General features: G+C 42.3%; 1 protein-coding gene across 5 annotated transcripts in view; it reads right to left on the bottom strand.

Annotated features, from left to right (window-relative positions):
- LOC143295899 (ras guanyl-releasing protein 3-like) overlaps positions 1-24,591 on the bottom strand; it is a 253,140-nt gene that overhangs the window by 116,351 nt on the left and 112,198 nt on the right. For all 5 annotated transcript variants that reach the window (XM_076607577.1, XM_076607579.1, XM_076607580.1 and 2 more), the window contains exon 8: positions 56-172. In XM_076607577.1, coding sequence (XP_076463692.1) covers positions 56-172 — 117 coding nt within the window. The remainder of the gene's footprint in view (positions 1-55; positions 173-24,591) is intronic.

Raw genomic sequence — 24,591 nt, 5'->3', positions numbered from 1 at the left:
AATACGTTATCATCATGTCCAATAAACCCCACAAAACTGAAGCCAGGAGAAATACCTTTTGTGATTCTAATGGAAGACAAGCAATGGTTTTGGACAGGCGGGCCAGAGCACTGTGGGACAGGCCACCAATGATGGCCATCAGTGTGTTGAAGTTCTGCAGCTCCCGAAGATGCTGACAACAGGAAACACATATGGTCACATCAATTTTTCCTTTATCTTTTTCTGGACATTTGAGAACCATGTCCAACACACACACACATAAACACACACAAAGATCTATCTATCTATAGATATAGACTGTATTTTTTTTCCCTTCCCCAAGACTATAAAAATTTCATTTTCAATAACTTGATAACTTGGGAACAACAATGCAAATATATCTCTAAATTACTCAATAGCACCTCTGATACCTGTATACATAAGAAGGTTGTTTGACAGAAGTTTGGAAAGTGGTCTTGGAATTCAACAAAAGTCAAGTAGCAATTATTTTCCACATCAAATAGCTTATTACAACAACAACAACAACAACAAAAAGTAGCCAAGCACTTAGCTTCAGATACTGCTTCAGACAGCGCTCTTAGGCTTCAGATATTGCTTCATGCACAAGCTGTATAGCAGACGGTATTTTTGCAACTAACCGCCAGTCTACAGCGGCTCGCACAGAACGTGTGATGCCATTCCCGGTTTGAATGGAAAGCCCATTCTAAACCCATTCTCTAAACATCTATTAAATCAAGTCTCTGTATCATTCACTGTAATATTTGTTGTGCTTACACACACATTTTAATCAGCTAGAAGCTTACTTGATTTTAGATGAATAGTTCGTCAGTCTAAAGCTTTCAGCTGATGCTAAGCTTACGTCATTTTGTCCTCGTTTAACGACAACCATTCCACGACTAAGTGTCTTGGTATACAATTGGGTGAGCAGCTACTTGTGTTTGTGACACACCATATCCAATTAATATTTCTTTTGTCGGATCAGTAAACTACAAGTATTATATACTGGCAGAATCATTTCAATTCCATCTTTAAATCCATTCCATTTATGTTTGCCTACATTAAACTGATTTAATGCAGTTTGTAATTTTCTGTGATGAGCTCATTAAAACTGACCCTTTTCTGATGACTTAAATTAAGATTATAAATTCATCGTAAATAATCAACACTTTATTTTATACTCATTAGAAAGTAGGTGTTGAGCTCTTTCTTTTGCAACCTATCCAACACAAATCGGTTCAGGAATCATTTAGAAATCTATCCCTCAACACCTTGTCACAAACACACAGCTGAGCCGATTTGCTTCACAGACCATGCTAGCGTCAGTGCAGTTTGCTTAACTTGCATAAACTGGCGGAGTGGGTGATCATCTGGTCACTTTCTACCTGGTCAGTCATCTGACCAGAGCTGCTCTCTCTCTCTTGCCGTGTCGCAAGCAGCGTGTGTGTGTGTGCGCTCTGTCCCAGAGGCTGACATCTCGCTACGTATCGTTGTAAGTACCCCATTTAGAATGTGCTGATGATCTGTAAATTGTATTTGACACAGAACTTGTGTTCATATGAGTATGTTGATATTGCTTTGTTCAGATATTGCGTTGACATGTAGTCACAGCTTGGCTATGATTGATCTAGAAAATCGCCATGTCGTCATATGCTTGGAGCAGTGTTCCATTTGATTCTTCTTAACGTCACAGCCAATGGCGTCTCTGGACACTGATGGTTTGTTCGAGAATGTTCTAGTGAATGCATATGACGCGTTCTTTCTCATGAGAATGTTCTAGTGAATGCATATGACGCGTTCTTTCTCATTTGCTGTCACTGATGAAGGCTAGGTTACTTATCCCGCTTCAGCGGAGGAGATTTAAATGTTGAGCACAAGCATAGCTGTGTTGATATTTGGCTTTGATGAAACAGATTACTTGTGTAAGTTATTTACCACTTAATGGTTAAGCCATGACAGTTCTCCCAACCTTTGTGTGTTGTGCACTGATTACTAGGGGGTTAGGGGGTGCATGGGAGGGGTAGTACTGCTAGAAGGGGGGCTTGTCACGCTCTTCCGGGAGTTGTTCGTCCTCTGTTGGTCCCCACCAGCACCCAGCTCTCACCTATGGGTCCTAGAAGCTGCTAGCATGCGGCAGCACCCAACCCCCGGGCAACGGCTTTGACAGGTTGGCTAAACTAGGTGAGGGTAGCCGACAGGTCTCAAACCCTCGGTGAGTTAGGGCTTGTCTACCCAAGCATGTGAAGACTGGATCTGGCGGACTCTGCGGAAGAAACCTTCATGGTTCAACAGAGAGGAAGGCGGTTGCAGCAGAGCACTGTGGAGTGCTGAGGGCAGGATGAGGCACATAGGACATCCTGGTCATCCACTGAATCCGTTTCCATCTCCAGTCGTCTTGACCTCGTCTTGCCACTGGATACAGACGGTCTCGGACAGGAGAGTGAGGTCGACGGTGCGCAACTCCTCCTCACTATAAACAAAGTCATCGCGCAAGTCATCAGTCATCCTTCATCCCATACCATCATTTTCCCCAAACCCTGTGGCCACAGGCGAGCGATGAAGCGACAGGTGTGGGTACACTGGCAGTCGTAGCCACGGACCTGCAAACAGGCGGCTCAGGTCATAGGGTCATTTTTCACCGACTGGAGCAGCGGTGGAGATCGGCAGCCCCCTGAGCGACTGAGCAGCCCTCTTCAGGACAGCGCTGCTCACCTCCATGGCATGAGGAAGGGGCTAGAAAAGGTGCCCTAAACATTGCCTGCTCCACACCACCCTAGTCAGCATACCACGGCTGACGGGGACCCTACTCAAGCGGTCGACACACAAAGGAAAGAAAGAAGAAAACAAGGAGCACCCCATTGACCATTGTCACATGGAACGTGCATACGCTTCAGGACAGAGGCGACTCAGCCAGACCACAGAGACGCACAGTGCTCATTGCGAGTGAATTAGCCAGGTACAACATCGACATCGCTGCCTTAAGTGAAACCAGACTGGCAGAGAAGGCAAACTCTGTGAGCGAGGCGCAGGCTACACCTTCTTTTGGAGTGGTCGTGGACCTGAAGAGAGACGTGAGGCTGGAGTTGGCTTTGCAGTGAAGACAACCCTCGTTGGCAAGCTGGCTGGGCCCCCGAAAGGAGTAAACGATCGTCTGATGACGATGAAACTCCCTTTATGCAACGGGAAGAAGTTTACCACCATTGTCAGCGCCTACGTGCCCACCATGACCAACCCGGATGAGATCAAGGACAAGTTCTATGAGGACCTGAATGCTGTCATCACCACTGTTCCCAACGCAGACAAGCTCATCATTCTTGGTGACTTTAACGCGAGAGTTTGGTTGTGACAGCACCTCCTAGGAAGGTGTGATTGGGAAGCATGGGGTTTGTAACTGTAACAGCAATGGTCAACTACTTCTCCAGACATGTGCTGAGCATGACCTTATCACAAACACCGTCTTCTGCCCCCCTACCCGTAACAGGACATCATAGATGTGTTATAGTGTGCCAGCAGTGTCACCCCCACCACCCACACTGTCCCCTCCTCCCTCCCCACCCCTCCTTCTTATCTCCCTTCCCACTCCATCCAAAGCCCAGTCTTTGAGGCTGCGCCGACACCCGCGCCACCCTCCCTCCTCACCCCTACTCCCTAGTCGGCCCTCTTTGGTCAGCGACGCAGCGTCACCCGCCCCAGCTATAGGAATACGTGCAGTTACGTGATGTCTGCCTCAATCCCGTGCTGAGCAGAACGTTCCGTGTGGCGGCCTGTCTTTCAAGTCGTTCCCCATCTCCCCCTCCACGAACGCAGCTGAGGTGGATGGCAGGACTTCGGGATGAAGCTAGGGGGAATTTATGCAAAATCTATCCTCGACCCGGTCGGCATTATGCTCTGATGTTGTGTCTTCCTCAACCCCACCCCCCCTCCCCCCTTCTCTTTGTGACGTTAAATGTTAGACTTGACGTCACTGTGTGTATACACAAGCAGGTTTTCTTGGCGAATCAGATCAATCTGTTGAATTGGATGAATTGGGATCAAGCAGTGAATCTGTCTGTCATTCATGTAGCATCATTAGGACAAGCAAAGATTGGTTATTTCAGTTCAACTAGTTGGGGGAGTGAGTGTTGTAGCTTGCATTAGTATACACAGTATGTTGTGGGAAGGGATAAAACCAGTAAGCACAGCCAGTTCTTAGCTGTCTCCCAGAAGAACTGACTGACACAGGGTGACTGACTGATCCGTGATGTGAGGTACAAGGAAATCCCTGTTGGGCTGTGAGTACATGACTTGTAATGGTTTTATGTTATGTTGATAACTTAGTTGTGTTGGAAAACTGTTTTATGCCAATTTAAGTTGATCTTGTGGCTTGTGGAAAGAAAAGGGGTTAATGTGTGAAAGTTACCCACTGAGAGAAGTACTGGCCTAAATCTTTTGAGTCCCCCCCCCCCCCCTTCTATTTGGTTACAGATATCTTGTTCTGTATTTTTGATGTATTACTTACTTGTTTTGTATAGTAGGTGGTATGGGTTCAGTGTAAACTGAACAGATCTATCGGCTAACACATTGTCAGTGTGTGTTGAGGGTTTTTCATGTGTGTGTGTGTACACATGGGGGTAACAGCAAGTGTTGTGGAACACATGTTTGATTTGTTGGTTGTTGTGGTAACATGTGTAGGAGTTGTGCTATGTGTCAGTGGTTTACTTTGTTCAGACAAAGTGGGAATGAACATTATAATGTGATTAGTGAGTTGGCAAACTATGAGAGCATTGAGGGTCAGTGCTATGTTGTTGCACATTGCTGTTAACCAGAGATATGTTGGAAGTAATAATTTCCTTACATGTACTTGTGTTGGTGGTATACCTTGTGAAGACAAAGAGATTTGTTTGGTAATGGTAACACACAGTTTAATTGAATGATGGGTAACATGAGTTGGAACACAGGGTTGTATTGGTCAGTGATATGTTTTGTACACAGTATGGTAATTGGTATGTCACTGCTGGTGGCAGGTAAGCTTGATGAAGCTTGTATTTCCTCACATAGATTTATGTGTGAGAGGAGTGCATACTGGTGAACATGTGATGAAAGGTGCTGAGAGGGTATAGGCCTTTCATGTCAGTGATGTCCAGACATTTGAGATTTTATCTGACCTGGGTTTTGGTTGTGTGTTTGTGTTCCAGGTGTGCTGCTTATAGGTGCTGCTTTAGGTGTAGGGTGAACTTTTACTATGTGCTGCTTATAGGTGCTGCTTATAGGTGCTGCTTTAGGTGTCGGGTGAACTGCTTAGTGTGTGTGCTGATTTCCCATGTACATTGTAAAAGTAAACACTCTATAAAAACCACTCCATGTGGCCCTGCTATTGATGTGAGGAGAGAGTGAGTGAGTGCATGATTAGTTGATCCTATATTCCCCTGTCTGTTCCCCTCTCTCTTCTATTAGAATCGAACAACACTCTCAAACACTTTTTACAGATGCATCCTCGCTCTGGGCATTGGCATCCCATCGACTTTGTCATCATCAGGAAGAGGGACAGGCAGGACGTACGAGTCACGAGGGCCATGTGCGGCGCCGAGTGCTGGACAGACCACCGCTTTATTGTCTCCAAGCTCAACCTCCGCATCCAGCCCAAGAGACGGCCTCAGGGCATGAAAGCACCCAAACGCCTGAATGTCAACAAGCTGCAGCTAGGCAACATCAAGCAGAGCTTTGCTGACACCCTTGAGGAACGCCTTGAGTCCACCGTGCTGGACAACCAGAATGTGGAGGCAGCATGGGGCGCACTGCAGGAGACGGTGTACAACACTGCCATGGAGTGCCTGGGGCCTTCTGTCAGGAAGCACAAAGACTGGTTTGATGAGAACTGCACTGAGATCAAGCAGCTGCTAGAAGACAAACGCCAAGCCTACAGAGCCCACATTGAAGATCCGAAGTCACAGTCAAAGAAAGACATACTGAAGAGCGCACGCAGCACCATCCAGCTGAAGCTGCGGCAGATGCAGGATTCCTGGTTGAACAACAAAGCTGATAAGATCCAGGGCTTTGCAGACAGGAACGACATGAAGAACTTCTATAACGGCCTGAAAGAAGTCTACGGTCCCACCACCTCCGGATCTGCTCCACTCCTCAGTGCTGACAGTTCTACCCTGATCACTGACAAGGACAGGATCCTTGAGAGATGGGCTGAACACTTTGACAGCGTACTGAACCGCCCCTCCACCATCAATGATGAAGCCATCGACCGACTCCCCCAGGTGCCAGTCAGTGAGTCGTCGGATGCCATTCCAACTTTGGAGGAGACCCAGAAAGCTATCCGTCTGCTATCGAGCGGCAAAGCCCCTGGCTCAGACTCCATTCCAGCTGAGGTCTACAAAGAAGGTAGTATGGCGCTGACTGAGAAGCTTCATCAGCTGTTCCAGCTCATCTGGCAGCATGAGGCAGTTCCACAGGACTTCAAAGACGCTTCCATCATACACCTGTACAAGCACAAAGGAAATCGTCAGGCCTGTGACAACCATCGTGGAATATCCCTGCTGTCCGTCGCAGGCAAGACTCTGGCCAGAGTGCTCCTCAACCGTCTCATAGCGCACCTTGAGCAAGGTCTCCTACCAGAGAGCCAGTGTGGCTTCCGGAAAGAACGTTGGACTATCCACATGGTGTTTGCTGCCAGGCATCTCCAGGAGAAGTGTCAGGAACAGAATGCCGACCTTTACTCCACCTATATCGATCTGACCAAGGCCTTCAATACTGTTAGCAGAGATGGCCTTTGGAGAATCATGGCGAAGTACGAGTGTCCCAGAAAGTTCATCACCATCATACGTCAACTACACGATGGGATGCTGGCCCGAGTCCAAGACAACGGAGAGACTTCAGAACCATTCCCTGTCTCCAATGGAGTCAAGCAAGGGTGTGTTCTTGCCCCCACCCTGTTCAGTCTCATGTTTTCAGCCATGCTGACAGATGCCTTCAGAGACGCTGACGTAGGCATTGGCATCAGGTACCACACAGATGGCTCACTCTTTAACCTCAGGAGGCTTCAAGCAAAAACCAAGGTGAGGACAGACACTGTCAATGACTTCCTGTTTGCTGATGACTGCACTCTCAACACTGCCTCCGAAGCTGACATGCAACACAGTGTTGACAAGTTCTCTGCTGCCTGTGACAACTTTGGCCTCACAATCAGCACAAAGAAGACTGAGGTGATGCACCAGCCAGCTCCAGGAAAGCCTTACGTTGAACCAAACATCTTCATCAACGGGCAACGACTGAACGCGGTGGACAAGTTCACATGCCTGGGCAGTACACTCTCTCGCACAGTTGTCATCGACGACGAGGTGAATGCCAGACTCGCCAAAGCCAGTGCTGCCTTCGGCAGACTCCATAAGAACGTTTGGAACAGGAGAGGCATTACCGTGGAGACGAAGCTCAAAGTATACAAGGCCATAGTTCTCACCACACTGCTCTGTGGATGTGAATCATGGACGGTCTACAAATGCCACGCCAAAAAGCTGAGCCACTTCCACACCACCAGCCTCAGAAAACTTCTCGGCATAAAGTGGCAAGAGAAGATCCCTGACACAGAGGTGCTCACTCGTGCAAACTTGCCCAGCATCTACACCATCTTGATGCAGGCCCAGCTGCACTGGGCAGGCCATGTAGTTCACATGCCAGATCACCGGCTCCCCAAGAAACTGCTGTACGGTGAACTCCAACATGGCAAGCGCTCCCATGGAGGCCAAAAGAAGCGCTTCAAAGACACTCTGAAAGCTTCTCTGAAGGCCTTCAACATCAGCCACGACACATGGGAGCTGAATGCAATGGACAGACCAAAGTGGCGTTCAGTGTCCACAAAGGTGCCAAATCCTGTGAGGCCAACAGAATCGCTGCAGCAGGGCAACGCAGACAGGCCAGAAAAAGCAGTGCCAGCAAGTCCCCGATAACCGCCACCATCCCCTGTCCACACTGCGTCAGAACCTTCTGGGCGTGGATTGGCCTGATCAGTCATCTGCGCACCCACAGAGCCCAACCCACCCACCCCTAGGATGACTAGATGGTCCTCATCGATCCCGACGGACGAACCACACTATCTGTTCTCTCAGTTTGCAAGTATAATCTCAAAGCCACTGATTCTATTATCTTGTTTACTATTCATGTATTATTTTACATGCTGATATCAGTTGTACTGCTACAGTTCTCAGTACTCTAAGATGTGTGTAGTATTCTGTTGTCAAGATTACAAGATAGTGTTGGATTAATATCAGTTACTGGTTTGAAACCACCTGATATGTATCAGTCTTTTAATTGTAATTTAGTTATCAGTGTTTGGTCTTCACACATATGCATTATCTCATCTATGTTGTTGCTTATCCCAAACCGAGTGGTAGTCCTTCCATGTAATATGTATACATGTGCTTTACTATTCACTTGTGCCGACATGTTGTGCTCAATGATGTGTGTTTGATTGTGTCTATCAGTGCACTGTTTTCCTCTTCTCCTTATCCTTGTTTTATTTCTTCTTCTTCTCTTTATAGTAACTATTGTAGAAATAAAACAATAGAAAAACCCGGTTGTGACTGGCCTCTATATGTTCCTGGCCTGTGCACAGGGATTCTTGTCTATCCTTCAATTCAGTACATCATTTAGTTAAGTCTTTTGTACCATACCCTTTTTACAATAATAATACCACTCGGGTAACACGGCTACAAAATATATTATATATATATATATATATATATATATTCCATTTTGTACCCATTCTTTCATAAACACTACTCTCCTGTCTCTTATATTAGCATCATAATGATTTCATTCTGCCATGAACTCAGAAGTGTTCTGTGGTCAACATGTTAAGTGCAGCCGTTGTAATATTTTAATTCATCCAACCAAAAAAAAAAAAAGAAAGAAAGAAAGAAAAACAGTTTCATACAAACAAATAGATATTCCTTGCCAAGCTTCAGCAAGTTTTCAAACTTTGGATACATTTCAAGTACTAAAGTCTACAGTTCCCCACCTCTTTTAATTCTCTGTATTCAAGAACTCTTTGATGATGAAGTAATGCCTGTACATCAATCATCTGCAAACCTCCCTCTACATAGGGCATACCGACAACACTTTCTGTTATCCTTGTTGGTTCACATTCCACATCAAAAAAAAAAGAAAAAAAGAAAGAAATATTTTCCAGTTACTTGATAACATTTGTTGGCAGATATGGCAGATTCAAAAACAAGTATGTAAAGTTTGACAATAGCAAGGTTTTTAACCCTTTCAGCCCTTTAAGGTCTTCTGCCTGTGCAACCATCCAAACCTGGCATGTCTTGTTCTGGCTTATGAATAGGGAGGGGTGCTTCACTTCAGGCACAGATTTATAGCAACCACTCAACCACTAGCTACCAAACTTCACATAAGGACTGAAATAAAGTTTTGACACAAGTTGCTGAAGTCTCAAGACAAGGGATAAAATATTTTACTTGTAACATTAAATTAAAAACAGAAATATAAAATGTCAGCTTCTGTCCATGTTGAAAGTTGTGGGCCATCTTCTTGATTCAAACATCTGCCACTTTGTCCAGGCCAGTCAGTAACTTCATCTCCTTCACTTTCCCAAGAATCATCGGAAGACTTGTAAGTCAAATTCTTGTCATTATCTGGGTCAAGTTCACTGCATGAGTCCATTATAATTTCATTGAGCACTTACTGTGCAGTAAGCCTTTCCCATTTTACCATACCAACGCGGAAAACTGGATAAAAAAAAATTACTCTAACTGCTCGGTTTTTGGAGTGAAACTATGCGGGCCAGTGAGGAAAGAAGTTAATTTCAAGTTACTTCCGTTACCTAGCAGTTTCAAGTGGAGTGATGGCCTAGAGGTAACGCGTCTGCCTAGGAAGCGAGAGAATCTGAGCGCGCTGGTTCGAATCACAGCTCAGCCGCCGATATTTTCTCCCCCTCCACTAGACCTTGAGTGGTAGTCTGGACGCTAGTCATTCGGATGAGACAATAAACCCTGTGTGCAGCATGCACTTTGCGCACGTAAAAGAACCCACGGCAACAAAGGGTTGTTCCTGGCAAAATTCTGTAGAAAAATCCACTTTGATAGGAAAAACAAACAAAACTGCACGCAGGAAAAAATACCAAAAAAAATGGGTGGTGCTGTAGTGTAGCGACACGCTCTCCCTGGGGAGAGCAGCCCAAATTTCACACAGAGAAGTCTGTTGTGATAAAAAGAAATACAAATACAAAATTTTTAATACAATGGATAATAATTAACAGCCAAATCGATTTCTTCACCCGCCTGCTAGGAAGGCCCAGGCAGAGAATTGTGATCAGTGGCACCTGCCTCTCAGGTGAGCAAAGAGTTGAATGAGTTAACACTTATTTTGCCCAGTCGGGTCAGCTGATATTTATTCCATTTAAGTAATCATCTGTGAACAACATGTAATTTTCCTTCAAAATTCATATCCACCATTTTTCCAATATCAGTACAAAACAAGATTCCAAAACCCTTAAAAATTCCAGGATGACAGCAAATATTTTCATCTTGCAAATATCATACATCAGAGCCTTTCATACTTCCAGTCCACACCACACTTGTCTATCAGTGTATATTTTTAGGCCCGATATTTGTGTAAAAAGCTTTTAACACTTTGCTACACTCTTTGAATCACTTTTCACTGACATCAAGGTACAAAACAGTGTCGACAGTGTCACCTCATGTGCTTTTATTTTTATTCTCTTCATTTTATTGTTTGCCTAATTAAGGTGGACAACACCTCTGCACAAATCAAATACAAATACGGACAGCATGTGTTTCCATATCACACCCCTCTTCTATTCTTGTATTTGTATTTCTTTTTATCACAACAGATTTCTCTGTGTGAAATTCAGGCTGCTCTCCCCATGGAGAGCGCATCGCTATGCGACAGCACCACCCATTTTTTGACTCACTTGTGTAAAAAAAGTGAGTCTATGTTTTAACCCGGTGTTCGGTTGTCTGTGTGTGTGTGTGTGTGTGTGTCTGAGTGTCCGTGGTAAACTTTAACATTGACATTTTCTCTGCAAATACTTTGTCAGTTGACACCAAATTAGGCATAAAAATAGGAAAAATTCAGTTCTTTTTAGTCATCTTGTTTAAAACAATATTGCACCCCTGGGATGGACACAAAAAAATAAAAAAGAAGCCAAATTATATGCAAACTGCATTTATTGTTATATTTATATTTTTTGTATTCTCTAAACTTGGCACTTTGATCTGATATTCTGACCCAACAACTAGAGCAGTCATTATTATCATTTTTTGTTCAAACAGGAACTTCTTTTGCTAAGCATGGAAGTTTTATTTATTTTGCAAACGTTTTGGTGCAAATAGTAAAAAAGGGAAATTACTTTGTAATGCTAGGGGAGTTAATTTGCTTTAAACTGATCTTTCTCATCTTAAACATTACATTTTGAAACAAGAGAGGCAAGGCCTTCAAGACTTACTTGTGATGCACTTTTTTTTTAAAAATCCAAGCTTTTTATGTATTCAGTATAATTTCAAAATGTAATATTTAAGATGAGAAAGATCCCTAGCATTAATTACAGAGTAATTTCCCTTATTTTACTGTCTGCACCAAAACGTTTGTAATAAACAAAACTTCCATGCTTAGCAAAAGAAGTTCCTGTTTGAACAAAAAAATGATAATAATGACAGATCTTTTGTTGAGTCGAATATCAGATCAAAGTGCCAAGTTTAGAGAATACAAAAAATATAAATATAACAGTAAAAGCATTATACTCAATACATAAAAAGCTTGGATTTTTAAAAAAAGTTAATCACAAGTAAGTCTTGAAGGCCTTGCCTCCCTTGTTTGTATTTTTTCCTGCATGCAGTTTTATTTGTTTTTCCTACTGAAGTGGATTTTTCTTCAGAATTTTGCCAGGTACAACCTTTTTGTTGCTGTGGGTTCTTTTACATGCACTAAGTGCATACTGCACACAGGACATCAGTTTATCGTCTCATCCGAATAACTAGCGCCCAGACCACCACTCAAGGTCTAGTGGAGGGAGAGAAAATATCGGCGGCTGAGCTGTGATTTGAACCACCACGCTCAGATTCTCTCGCTTCCTAGGTGGACGCGTTACCTCTAGGCCATCACTCCGCTGTCTAATATCAAATCATTTGGAATACTTACCATTTGCACAGACACAGGAAGTGACATTACTGTAAAAAGTGGAAACCCGCTGAATTACATCTGGGTCAAAATTAAAAAACGTAAAAAAAAAAAAAAAAAACAGATCAAGAGACACTATTGAACACCTTGTCACAGTGTACTGTGAGAATCATCCCAGGAATATTTTCTTCTTCTGTATAGTGTAATACATCAGAATTTTTTTGATATTATCACCAATACGTCCCTTCATAAAACCTTTTTGATCTTCATTTATTATTTTTGGCAGAACAATCTTAACCCATTACACCCTGGGGAGTTGACAGCCTCAGCATGTTATAACAAACAAACAGCATCGTACAATACTTGCACAATTCAGATAAACAACTCTTGGCTTTAATGCCAACAAAAAATAGTTTATGCCAGGTACATCCACAGATTCTCTGTGCCCTTTTTGTAAGTCCAGAGTTGACGATGAAATTCATTTTATTGTTAAATTGTAAATTTTATGATGGTTTGAGAAATATGTGTCACCCATGTGTGATTTTGCAGAAGATATTGCAAAAAGAAAGGATCTTTTTAGCATGTTGGCATAATATCACAAGGTGATAAACATATGGCAAAAAATTTATATCAGAGCTTTGAATAACTGGCAAAAATCACTACACACACCTACAAAGTGCACGGTTAGACAGATCAGACATTTTCTTCTGTGACCAATGATGGAATCTGTTTCATTGATGAATGAATGAACAGACTTATCATTACGTGTTAGGTGGTCTGTTGGTTCCTACCATTTATCTTCAAGGAAGAACTTTGTTTTGTTTCAATATTTGCTTTCACTCATTCTTTTATTTTAATGATTGGCTATGCAATGAAAGTATGTTGACGCATCGCTCATGTCATAAGGACCCTGTGGCCAATGACATTAAAGTGTCAAAGTATATGAATTAATATATATGAAATAATGTGATAATAACAATAATAAATAAGATGATAATAATGATAATAATAATGATAATGTGAAATTATACAGCGCCTAAACTGTTAACAGGGCTCCAGGTATTTTTACAATGGATGCATAACACACACACACACACACACACACACACAAATGGTTGTGTGGCTGAAAGTTCTGTTGCTTAACCGGCTGAATGTCTATCAGATGTCAGCTGACGTCCTGCAAAAAGTGTTACCATAGTGCCTATAAGACATTCACTTATGTCCTGCATGCATTCTGAATTTTCCTTCATCAGAGTTCAAGACAATAAATATAAACAGACTCTGAATGGTTTGTTAAATGTGTCTGGACTATAAACATGCTACTTCAATGACCATTCGTCAGATGGAAGACCCCTTTTTTCTCAAAATGATTTGCTAACTGGACCACTTGGAGCACGCCTGTAAAGAAAGTTTTTGCCTCACATGCCAAAAAAGTGTTGGACACTTCGTCAAATGAAGACAGTGGTCCCAGTCAGCGGATTTACACAATTTTGCAATCTGTGCTGATGATTGAAAATGAGTATAATGATGAGAAATGGATCTGTCTTGCCTTATGGTTGGCTTGAACTCAAAGGTGATGACAACAACAGTGACGAAACTGACAACAACATACAACTCTTTCTTCAGTCCATCCAATCATACATCATTTCTGAGCGAGTAAACATGACTGACAGTGAAGAAGTGGTACTTTCATGTCATCTGAGAAGAGAGGGAGGAGAGATAGAGGAGAGCTGAAAGACAACAGGTCAAAGGCCAGATCAGAAGACAGGGTTAGGGGGCATGGCTCAGCTGTTTACATTTCTTTTCACAGTGATCAACTGGCAGAAATTACAACAACCAATAACACACGATTTTCCTGTAACCTGGTTGACAGATGATAGATGGGAATCACATGATTTTTTTTTTTAACTTTCTCACTCTTTTTTGTCACTGATCAGATGACTGATTTATTTACAGAGGAGACAAACCGGATGCAAGGTAGATATTAAGTCAGACCAGTTACAACTAGGAAGAAAAGAATAACACCAAAGCGCTCTCTTCTGTAAAAGGGGACACTCTTTGGTGTAAGAAAAGGCTTGATGGCTCAGTCTCTGAGAATGTGACTGACTTTTTATCTTGACCGAACCCACGTATGTCGTTGCTAGGACAGTTATTCACTTACATGACAACAAGTGCTGTGATTGTTATCAGAAACTTATAAGATGTTTCATTTTCTTTCACAAGCATATATCAGACAACATGCATGCTATTTCCCGTTGTCTTTTGTTTGTTTTCTTCCTGGGTTTCATTTTGTAGAGGCTGAAATAAAATTTTCAAATTTACAAAAATTATTATCTTCACATTCAAATGCCTGAATAGTTATCTAGGTTCAAAATAACTGGGGGTAAAGCCCGGGTTTAGAATCCACATTCATTTCCCTTCACAAAACATGTTTGCTCTCATTCTGTATCTCCTTTTAGTTTTTGTGCTGGGGTATTTTGGTTTAAATTTATTACCCCAAATCCTCAGTATTCCCTGGCAAGCGGAGAGCACTTTTTTATACAAAATTCTCCGGCACTAAACTGGTTAAAGTCACAACTCTCCGTTATATACATAAAATCCCATTTAAAATACAATGTTCTCTTGTTATGTCAATGTGTCCCACAGATTCTTCTGGGCAAATGACTCATCTACAATTGTAATTATGCCCACTGGATCCCTTGGGATTCCACACACAACCATCTACTATTGATTGGTGTATCATATTCAGTGTATTGAGGTTGTTCTGCCTGCTCTAACAAAATTTATAAAATTTATAATTTCTGGTGTCTTCCCTGATGTATACAAAACTGTGCTTGTTAACGCCTGCTGAAGAAAGGCACACTGGATCAAAATGACCTGAAAGTTTTTGCCCTGTATCCAACCTTGCTTTTGTGTCCAAAATTATTGAAAAAAAATGTCATCTCCCAGATTCCAGACCATTAGGCATCAAGCAACCCCTTCTCTTCTTTCCAGTCAGCATACTGATCTGCCCACAGCACTGAAAGTGTTATGTTGAAAGTGGTTACTTCAGTTTCTCAAGGAGGCATCATTGCATTCAGACAAATCCATGCTACATCACATCTGCTTATACCAGACCAGCAGTGTAATCCAACGTGCTTAGTCAGGCCTTGAGGGAAAAAAAAACAAAAAAAAACAAATGTATAAATAATTAACAATAATCATAATAAAAGGTAAGTACATTAGAATACAGTGCAGAGAAAAATAGGAATAAGGCAAAAGATTAAAATAAAAACATGAAAGAAAATGGGCCACACTCAGTGAACTTGTATCATACACACCCACACACCTGCATACACCAACCCCAGTGTGAAAATGCACACACACACACACACACACACACACACACACACACAGGTGAAGCAGATAATATGCAACAATTTGCAATCTCAAAGACAGGTATGCGGGTCTAACATTATACACAAAAGCACACAAGTCCCAGCACATATATTCACACACATATACGCACACACACACACATACACACACACACACCTATATTCCCCATCTCCTACATCACACACACACACTACCCACACGCACATTACTCCCAAACACACATTCCTACATATCGCAACTCCCATGCACACACACACACACACACACACACAAACACACCTACATATACAAATATGCACAAGCAAATGCACATTCCTATATTTCGCAGCTCCTGCAATACTCACAATACACACACACACACACACACCACACCACACCACACATACACACACATACCCAGAGCTCTCATCACACACACACACACACACACACAGTCACCGATTTGTGGGAAGAGGGGTGGGAAAAGATCTCTGATGCTATGGACATTGCATCTAGTGTGTTGCTCAGCCTAATGTATTGGGAAGGCCCAGACAGACCCTGTTAACGACCTTTACTGTCTGTTGATGAAGGCATAATATCTGTGTTGACCTTGCTTGATCTGTCAGCAGCGTTTGACACAATAGACCACAGTATCGTTCTTTCCAGACTTGAAAATGTTTTTGGGATTCATTCAACAGTGAAATGGTTTTCTTCATACCTGTCCAACTGCTTCCAGGTTGTCTCTGTTAACAACTTTCAGTCTGATCCAACCTTGATCTCACACAGTGTGCTACTGTTCACCGCTCCTCTTTCTGATGTCATTTCTGGTTATTCTGTTCTTCACCGCTCTATTGCTGATGATACTCAACCACAGAAATCTGCATAACCTAATCAGACAGTCTGATTCAGTCGATGCAAGACTGCATACTTGCTGTGATTATTTTCTCTTTAAGAATGTCCACATCTGTCTCTTTTCCTCTCTTGTGGTTAGTGATGCCACAGTTCAGTTTTCTAAATCAGCAAGGAATCTTGGCATTCTTGACTCAAACCTCAGATTGCATATTCAGGTGGTCAATCTGATAGTGAATTGTGAAGGAATATTTCTGTTCATCAGTACCTTTCTGCTGAAACTACAAAAACTTTTGTGCTTTCATGAACTGACTACTGTAATTCACTTCATTAAAAAATCATCTTTTCAAAACATATCTGTTAGTATTCTCAGTTTCCTCTACTTCTCCAACTCTGCCCCATGCCTGTTAACTCACTTTGCATGTATGAGGAATGAGGAATGGAACAGGGGAGACTGGGGGAAAGAGAGAGAGGGAGACAGAGAGACAGAGACAGACAAACAGCCAGACAGATAGACAGAGACAGAAAGTGGTCATGAGGGGTTCACATAATTTGTAACTTTAATGAAAAGTTCTCTGAGGTTTTAGAGAGAGTGGGTGCCATGCAAATGTACATTATTATTACTATTTTGTTATAATCATTATTTCATTATTATCATTTAGTAGATTTTTTTTTTTAAACTTTTAGGTAAAACAGAACAATTTACTGTTGTATAAATACATCCAAATGATCCTTTGGGGCACAACACTCTGCTGTTGTACTAATATATTTTGCTGATCCTTTGGAATGGTAAAATCTATTATGATTTCTTTTGCTGGCAACCTAACTGGATACAGCAATTGTCTCAATTTAATATGTCGACCACTAGGAAAAGATTTGTCATTCTGTTTCTTGTTTAAAAAAAAGAAAAAGATGATAATGCATTGTTTGTATCCAGATCTATTAAAAGCTTGGTGGGGTGGGGTTTATAAAAAAAAATAATTTGCTTATGTTTAGTTTTATGTGCCAAACAATTTGGTAACTGTATGTACACACATACCACATAATATGACACAGTTGCTCATAGTCCAGCCAACTGCACAATGCCATATCAGTACTGCCCAACTAAATAAATCAACCGAGTTAAAACACAAAACTTTGTTACATCTGGAAAAAAAACCCACCAATAACACAGTTCATGACCTATTATCTTAACCATTAATCCCTTCACTGCCATAAATAATAGCTTTTTTGTACTGCTGTGTGCCGGGGTAAATTTTTGCTTTTTTCAGTAGGTTCACTAATCTGTTCACTGCTCATTCATTTAATTAGACATCCATATGATTTTTTGCATGTTTTTTTCCTGATACCCTTGGCTATGCTGTGATACCAAAATTATTTGGGTTTGTGGTTATTTAGTGAGGGAAAAAATTGATAAAATAATCATTTATTTCTAAGAAATAACATTTTCAGAGCATAAACACATACACAGCAGCACATAAAACCACATAAAACACTGCACAGATTGTTTTTTGTGTTTACTGAATATCAGAACAAGCATCTGGTACACACATTACAGCCAGTAATTGTTCTTCTGAGATGTAATCCATGCATAACTGGGGGTACTGACAATCCAGCAGAAAGGGACATAATTTCATTTTTTTCAGTGGCTTTACTAATCTGATCACTACCGACTTATTTCTTGAAATATCTCTTTGAAACTTTGCTTGTTTTTTTCTCATATCCTGAGCTATGATGTGATACCATAATAATTTGATTTTATATGCAATTAGTAGGAGCAAGATTGACATAATGAACATGCTTTTTATTTTTTTAAAATTAATTAATTAAAAAAATTAAAAAATTGGGGGATGTAAACACATACACTGCAGCATATAAAACCACAAAAGTACTGCAGTAACTGAAGTTAGTGTTCATGGAACACCAGAGCAAACATCTGGTACTCACATTACAGCCAGTGAGAGTTTTTCTGATGTGTAATCCATGCATATCTGGGGGTACCCACAATCCAGTACAAAAGGACAGAAAGGAGGAGTTTTTATTATACTCCATAATTGGTGATACATATACTTACCATGTCAAACTGATGCAAACTAGGCCTATCGGTTTGCTCTGCTTGGCCAAATTTTGTGCGGCTAACAGTGAAAAGACGACCTGTCTTGCCCGGTCCGCTCTTAGCCAATCAAACGCCTCTAAAAGCTATAAGTGCTGAATCATTCCGTGGCCATCGAGAAAAATGCCCCATGAGAACCATGGCATGTGGGGATGGACGGGCGGGCATTCAAGTTTGACATGGTAAGTATATGTATCACCAAACATGGAGTATAATACAAACTCCTCCTTTTGGTGTCATATACTGTACCATGTCAAACTGATGCAGAATTTAAAGCAAATGGAGGAGAGCAACGCCTACTGGTTTGTATGGACAGCCCTTGTAACCAAGACAGCAGTGTTAGCCGTGACAAAGGAAATCCCCTTGGAACCATCAGCCCTGGTCATACGGAAATCCCTGAGGTAGAAGTTGATGAAGGGATTCTCAGACCGCCAGAAGGCTGCCTCCAAGACACGCTGCAGTGGCACTGAGTACTGGAAAGCAGCCGAAGTAGCTATGACCCGCAGTTCGTGTGCTCTGGGATGAAGACAGCTGATATCCCTGTGAGAATGAGAGTATGCTCAACGAATGACTTGGGAAACCCAGCGGGAGGAAGGAAGGAATTTTTGTTTAATGTCCCGTCACACATATCGGTGATTGAAGACATTTTGTAAAAGTATTTATGAATACATCTGAGTATTATCGGTTAGAAGGGGTGGGAGATGTGGATGAATGGAGGGTTTGGGGAAACTGGGCAAATGAGGGTAAAAATGTGGGTGAAATTTGAAAGAAAAACAAAACAAACAAACAAACAAATAAACAAAAAAAAACCCTCTAAATACAGTTACAGGAAATTACTTAAAGGACTTCGTAAAAGAGAAGTCGTTAAACTGACAAGCGAAACAACTGATAATGAATGCAAAAAGTCAAAAACATCAACGTTCTCAGTCACTTGTGAAGACACACTTTCGTGTACAAAAGGCTTCATCAAGCTACAGTGAAAAATTATATGCTCAATTGTCAGGTTATTAAAGCATATACACTTGACATTAGAACAATACTTGGTCCGTAATGAATTTGATAATAGTCTGAGAGCTAAGCTCAGAATTGGTCTGCGAATCGGACCAAAGTCTGAGAGAGTCAACTGATGAGGTTTTAGACTTGAATTCAAGCACCTATAAAAGTCTCTTTCTAGTATATTGCTTATTTCCTTGTATGACAATGGGCAATATACTTTTATACTATCTATATGATTTTTTGCTCCCCTTTTTGCTGCCCTATCTGCTTGGTCGTTATAACGGAATCCAGTGTGGGATGGTATCCAACAAAAATCGACATTTGTACCCTTCACAAATAGGGAGTGCAATAAATACCTAATTTCAAAAAATAAATCTTCTCTTTGATTATTCTCAAAAAGGAGCAAACCTTTTAAGACAGATTGAGAATCAACACAAAATAGGATATTACTTATTATGATTGGTATATCAACAAGATGATTTAAAGCCATAAGGATGGCCACCAATTCAGCTGTAAAAATTGAATGTCCCTTACCTAAATAATATGATTTTTCTGTTTTTAGGTCAGGAATGACAAAAGCAGATCCTGCACTGCTATCATCCAGGACCGAGCCATCAGTGTAAACTTTTAAATGATAATCAAAATTTTCTTCTAATTCAATTCTGACAGATGCTGCTATTATATGTGGAGATTCTCCTTTTGTTGTGTCAGAAGCACATATGTTGACGTTTGCTTTTGTTAACTCCCAGGGAGGGACAGGTGGCACCAGAACAGCGGGAAATGGCATCTGCAGCGATGTCTTTCTTGTAATTCTCATTGAGGGAGATGAGAAGACGTCTCTGAGAAGAACGCCTATGGCGAGACCTATCCCAATAGTATTTGAGACACCGAACAGAGATGCCTATCCTCATCATCTTGGGCAAGAATATCAGACAAAGGTCTGACCCTCAGAGAGGGGGAAGGGACCTCTGGGTCTTGGTTCTTAGCCAGGAACTCTGGAAGGAAACGGAGGGTGATGGAACCATCTCTGTGGAAGGCCAGATCTTGTGGCATTCCACTAAGACCATGTATCTCGCTTCTACGATGGCCTGTGGCCAGCAACAGAAGGAAAGTGGTCTTGAGGGTGAGTAAGTCAAAAGGAATAGTACCCAAAGGCTTGAAGGGTTGTTTTCGAATGAAATCCAGCACCAGGAACAATTCCCACAGGGGCACTCTTCTGGGGTTTCTAGCTTCTATTTCTCTGAAAGTTTGAATGTTTCTTTCTTATACTCTGGGCTATGATGAGATATCAACATAACTTGATTTTGTGGATATTTCACAAGTCAAAATTGATAAAATTATTTCTTTTTTTTTCCAAAATAAACCCACTTTCAGAGCATAAACACATACATTGCAAGACAAAAAAAACATAAAAATACTGTAAAAACTGGTGTTAGTGTTCATGGAACATCAAAGCAAACATCTGGTACTCACAATACTGCCAGTAAGTGTTCTTCCGAGTTGTAATCCTTGAACAACAAGGGGTAGCACAATTTAGGTATAAAACTATATGAAACATGAATCACACCTCAATTGTTGATTCTGTTTGCAGATACTGTAGGGCTTCTGGGGACGGTATTGTTTTGTTTTCTGCTGTTGTTTTCTCATTGAAAGATAAACCCACACCACATAATATGAAGACCTACATCAAAAAGAAAATGGGAAAAAAACACACAACCAAAATATAAACCCACACTGAAACCACAGTTTGAAGAAAGGTAAAAAAAAAAATAATAAAAAATAAAAAAATAATAAAAGTACATCTATGTTCACTGCCAACACGCAAATTTTGTGTGGTAGTCCTTGAAGCACTGTGGGTAGCAGAGTGCAGGCTTGGATGGACAGTCAGGACAGTGATTACAGGTTTCCTGCTGGACACCCAGTTTCTTCCTGCACACCCTGCAGGGCTTGGTGGGCTGGGGCTTGTTGGGAGTTGGTGGCAGGGGGAACAGGAAGTGCCTTGCAGTCAGACACACTTCATCATCTGACCTGATCTCCTCCATAGCAGGTGCCTGATCAGGCCAGATCCAGTCAACTGTGACTGACTCCAGAAAACTCAAAAGAGTTTTATAGGAGTCGTCCCTTGATTTCTGGAGGAGGAAGGCACTGCAGACGGTGACTTGCATGGAGTGGAAGAAAAGCTTTTTCGTCCACTTCATGGACTTCCTCGTGCAGTCATATTGGTGGAGCAGCTGATCCTGTTTGTCCACACCACTCATATTCTTGTTGTACTGTGTTGATACATCAGGCTGCCTGGTGATACCCCGTTGTCCCCGGTCACGGATGGGTGCTTCTGCATGGTCATGCACAGTGGAGAGGAGGTAAACCACCTTGGTGCTGTGGTACTTGGTGGTGACAATCTTGCCGTCACCACAGAGAGCAGCCGAGGAGCCTGGTTCAGCTGGATGTTGTTGAGTTGCTGCGGTATTCCCCGGTTCTCCCTGACTGCCACAGGCCAAGGTGTTCTTTTCCAGCAGGTAGAGGTACAGCCTGAGGCTGCTGTACCAGTTGTCAGTGTACACTTGATAGCCCTTGTTCAAAAGGAGGGCTATCAGGTACAGCACCATCTTCTCACTGGCAGACAGCTCCGGGTTGTCAGCACCGACAGCTTGGAGAACAGGCTGCACCTCTTTGACTGGATTCTCCCTCCCAGCATAGACCTTGAATCGGTAGCAGTAACCCCCACTTCCTTTGATGTTGCCATCAGATTCACAGCACAGGTAGATTTTTATACCAAACCTGGCATGCTTCATCGGTATGTATTGACGAAAGATCAGTCGGCCTTTCCACAGCAGCAGCATACGATCTCCCTGTGCTGGCATGGTGGAGTTGTCATGGAAGTGGAGGAACTGCAGGATAATCTGAAACATTATTGAATTACAGTTAATCAGCTGCACACATGCACACACACACACACACACACACACACACACACACACACAACAACAACAACAACAACTAAAAACACAAATACATACCCAAACTACACACACACACACACACTGTATACATGATACATACATGCACTTGGTACAAGTGTACACACACACACACACACACACACAGAGAGAGAGAGAGTCACCCCACAAACACACACACACACAACAACAACAACAACAACAACAAAACACACACACACACACACACAAATACATACCCAAACCACACACACACACACACACACACACACACACTGTACACATGATACATGCACTTACTGCCAGTTTCATGTATAACACACACACACACACACACAGAGTGACACACACACAAATAATGGCACACACACACACACACACACAAACAACAACAACAACAACAAAAAACCACACACACACACACACACTGAACACATGAAACATGCACTCGTCGCATGTGTACACTCACACACACACACACACACCACACACTCTCTCTCTCTCTCCCTCTCTCTCTCTCTCACTGTACACATGATATATGCACTTGTTGCACATTGCATGTGTACATGTGGAGTGATGGCCTAGAGGTAACGCGTCCGCCTAGGAAACGAGAGAATCTGAGCATGCTGGTTCGAATCACGGCTCAGCTGCCTATATTTTCTACCCCTCCACTAGACCTTGAGTGGTGGTCTGGACGCTAGTCATTCGGATGAGATGATAAACCGAGGGCCTGTGTGCAGCATGCACTTTGCGCAGGTAAAAGAACCCATGGCAACAAAAGGATTGTTCCTGGCAAAATTCTGCAAAAAAATCCACTTCGATGGGAAAAGCAAATAAAACCGCACACAGGAAAAAATACAAAAAAAAATGGGTGGCGCTGTAGTGTAGCGACGTGCTCTCCCTGGGGAGAGCAGCCCAAATTTCACACAGAGAAATCTGTTGTGATAAAAAGAAATACAAATACAAAATACATACACACAGACATACACATTCACACACATATACATAGAATGACACACACAAAAACAAACATTCACAGTCTCTCTCTCTCTCCCTCTCTCTCACACACACACACACACACACAGAGGCCAGCAACATCTTATTATACATGCTTGTATCACTAAGAGAGAGAGAGAGAGGGAGGGGGGAGAGGGAGAGAGAATGAACAAATAAAAAGAAGAGAGGGAGGGAGAAGGAACAAACAAAAGAATAAGAAAAAAAAAACTGACCTGGAATCTGTTTCTGGTCGTGACCAAGCTGAATACTGGTATCCTGTATTGGACTTTTGTTGACCAGTACAGCTCGATGGTAGGCAGTCTGATGATGCCCATCAGGAGCACTAGGACCAGAAACTTCTTCAGCTCCGCTTGTGAAACTGGCTCCCACTGGTTAGCTTGGGAAAATGGAGGCAGACTGGGGTGGGACTCCAGATACTGTTGCGCATGTAAATTGGTTTGGATGACGAAGTGGTTGATCATGTCCTGGTCAAAAAGCAGACCCATGTAATCAACTGGCCTAAAGTTGGTTGTGTCACACTTTAGGCCCGGATTTCCTGTGAACTGAACAGTGGGGTTTGGTGGTCAGTTTTCTGCTGGTGTCCATTCTTGAACCAGGTGTGACTGACCACGCCCTCTGCCCCTCCCCCTCGCAACTGCCCCTTGTCCTCTGCCTCTTCCTCGACCCCTTCCTCAACCTCTCACAACAGGCGGGGGTAGAGTACTTGTTCTGGGTACTGGTTCCACCTCCATTTCAGTGGCGTCTGACTCTGCTTCAGTCACTGAATCAGTGGACGATTCAGGCTCGTAATCGGAGTCTTCATCATCAACACCAGTTTCTGACAAAAGCGGTTGGTGTTGGTTTCTGTCAGTCTCCTCCTCGTCACTACCAACGGATTCTTCATCATCGAAGTCTTCCTCACCACTGTCTACATCATTCAAAATTTCCTGCAATACTTCTAACGCAGAATATTGCCTAAGAACAGGTCACCTTGTCGAAGTACGTTGTTGATCCGCCATCATGGATATATAATTAGGTCCAAGCGTCAACAAAGGCAATATCACCGAGTCATGGTCAGTTGCTGAGTGGTCAAAGGGAAAGAACCGTTGTTTAGAGTCCCTACAGCAGTCTGGGCCAGTTTTCAGTGTTGTCTCCCATTTAGATTGCTCATATTTTGATGATGAAACT

Source organism: Babylonia areolata, chromosome 21 (genome assembly GCF_041734735.1).
Source record: "Babylonia areolata isolate BAREFJ2019XMU chromosome 21, ASM4173473v1, whole genome shotgun sequence".
Taxonomy (NCBI): domain Eukaryota; kingdom Metazoa; phylum Mollusca; class Gastropoda; order Neogastropoda; family Buccinidae; genus Babylonia; species Babylonia areolata.
This window is presented reverse-complemented; position numbering and strand designations above follow the sequence as displayed.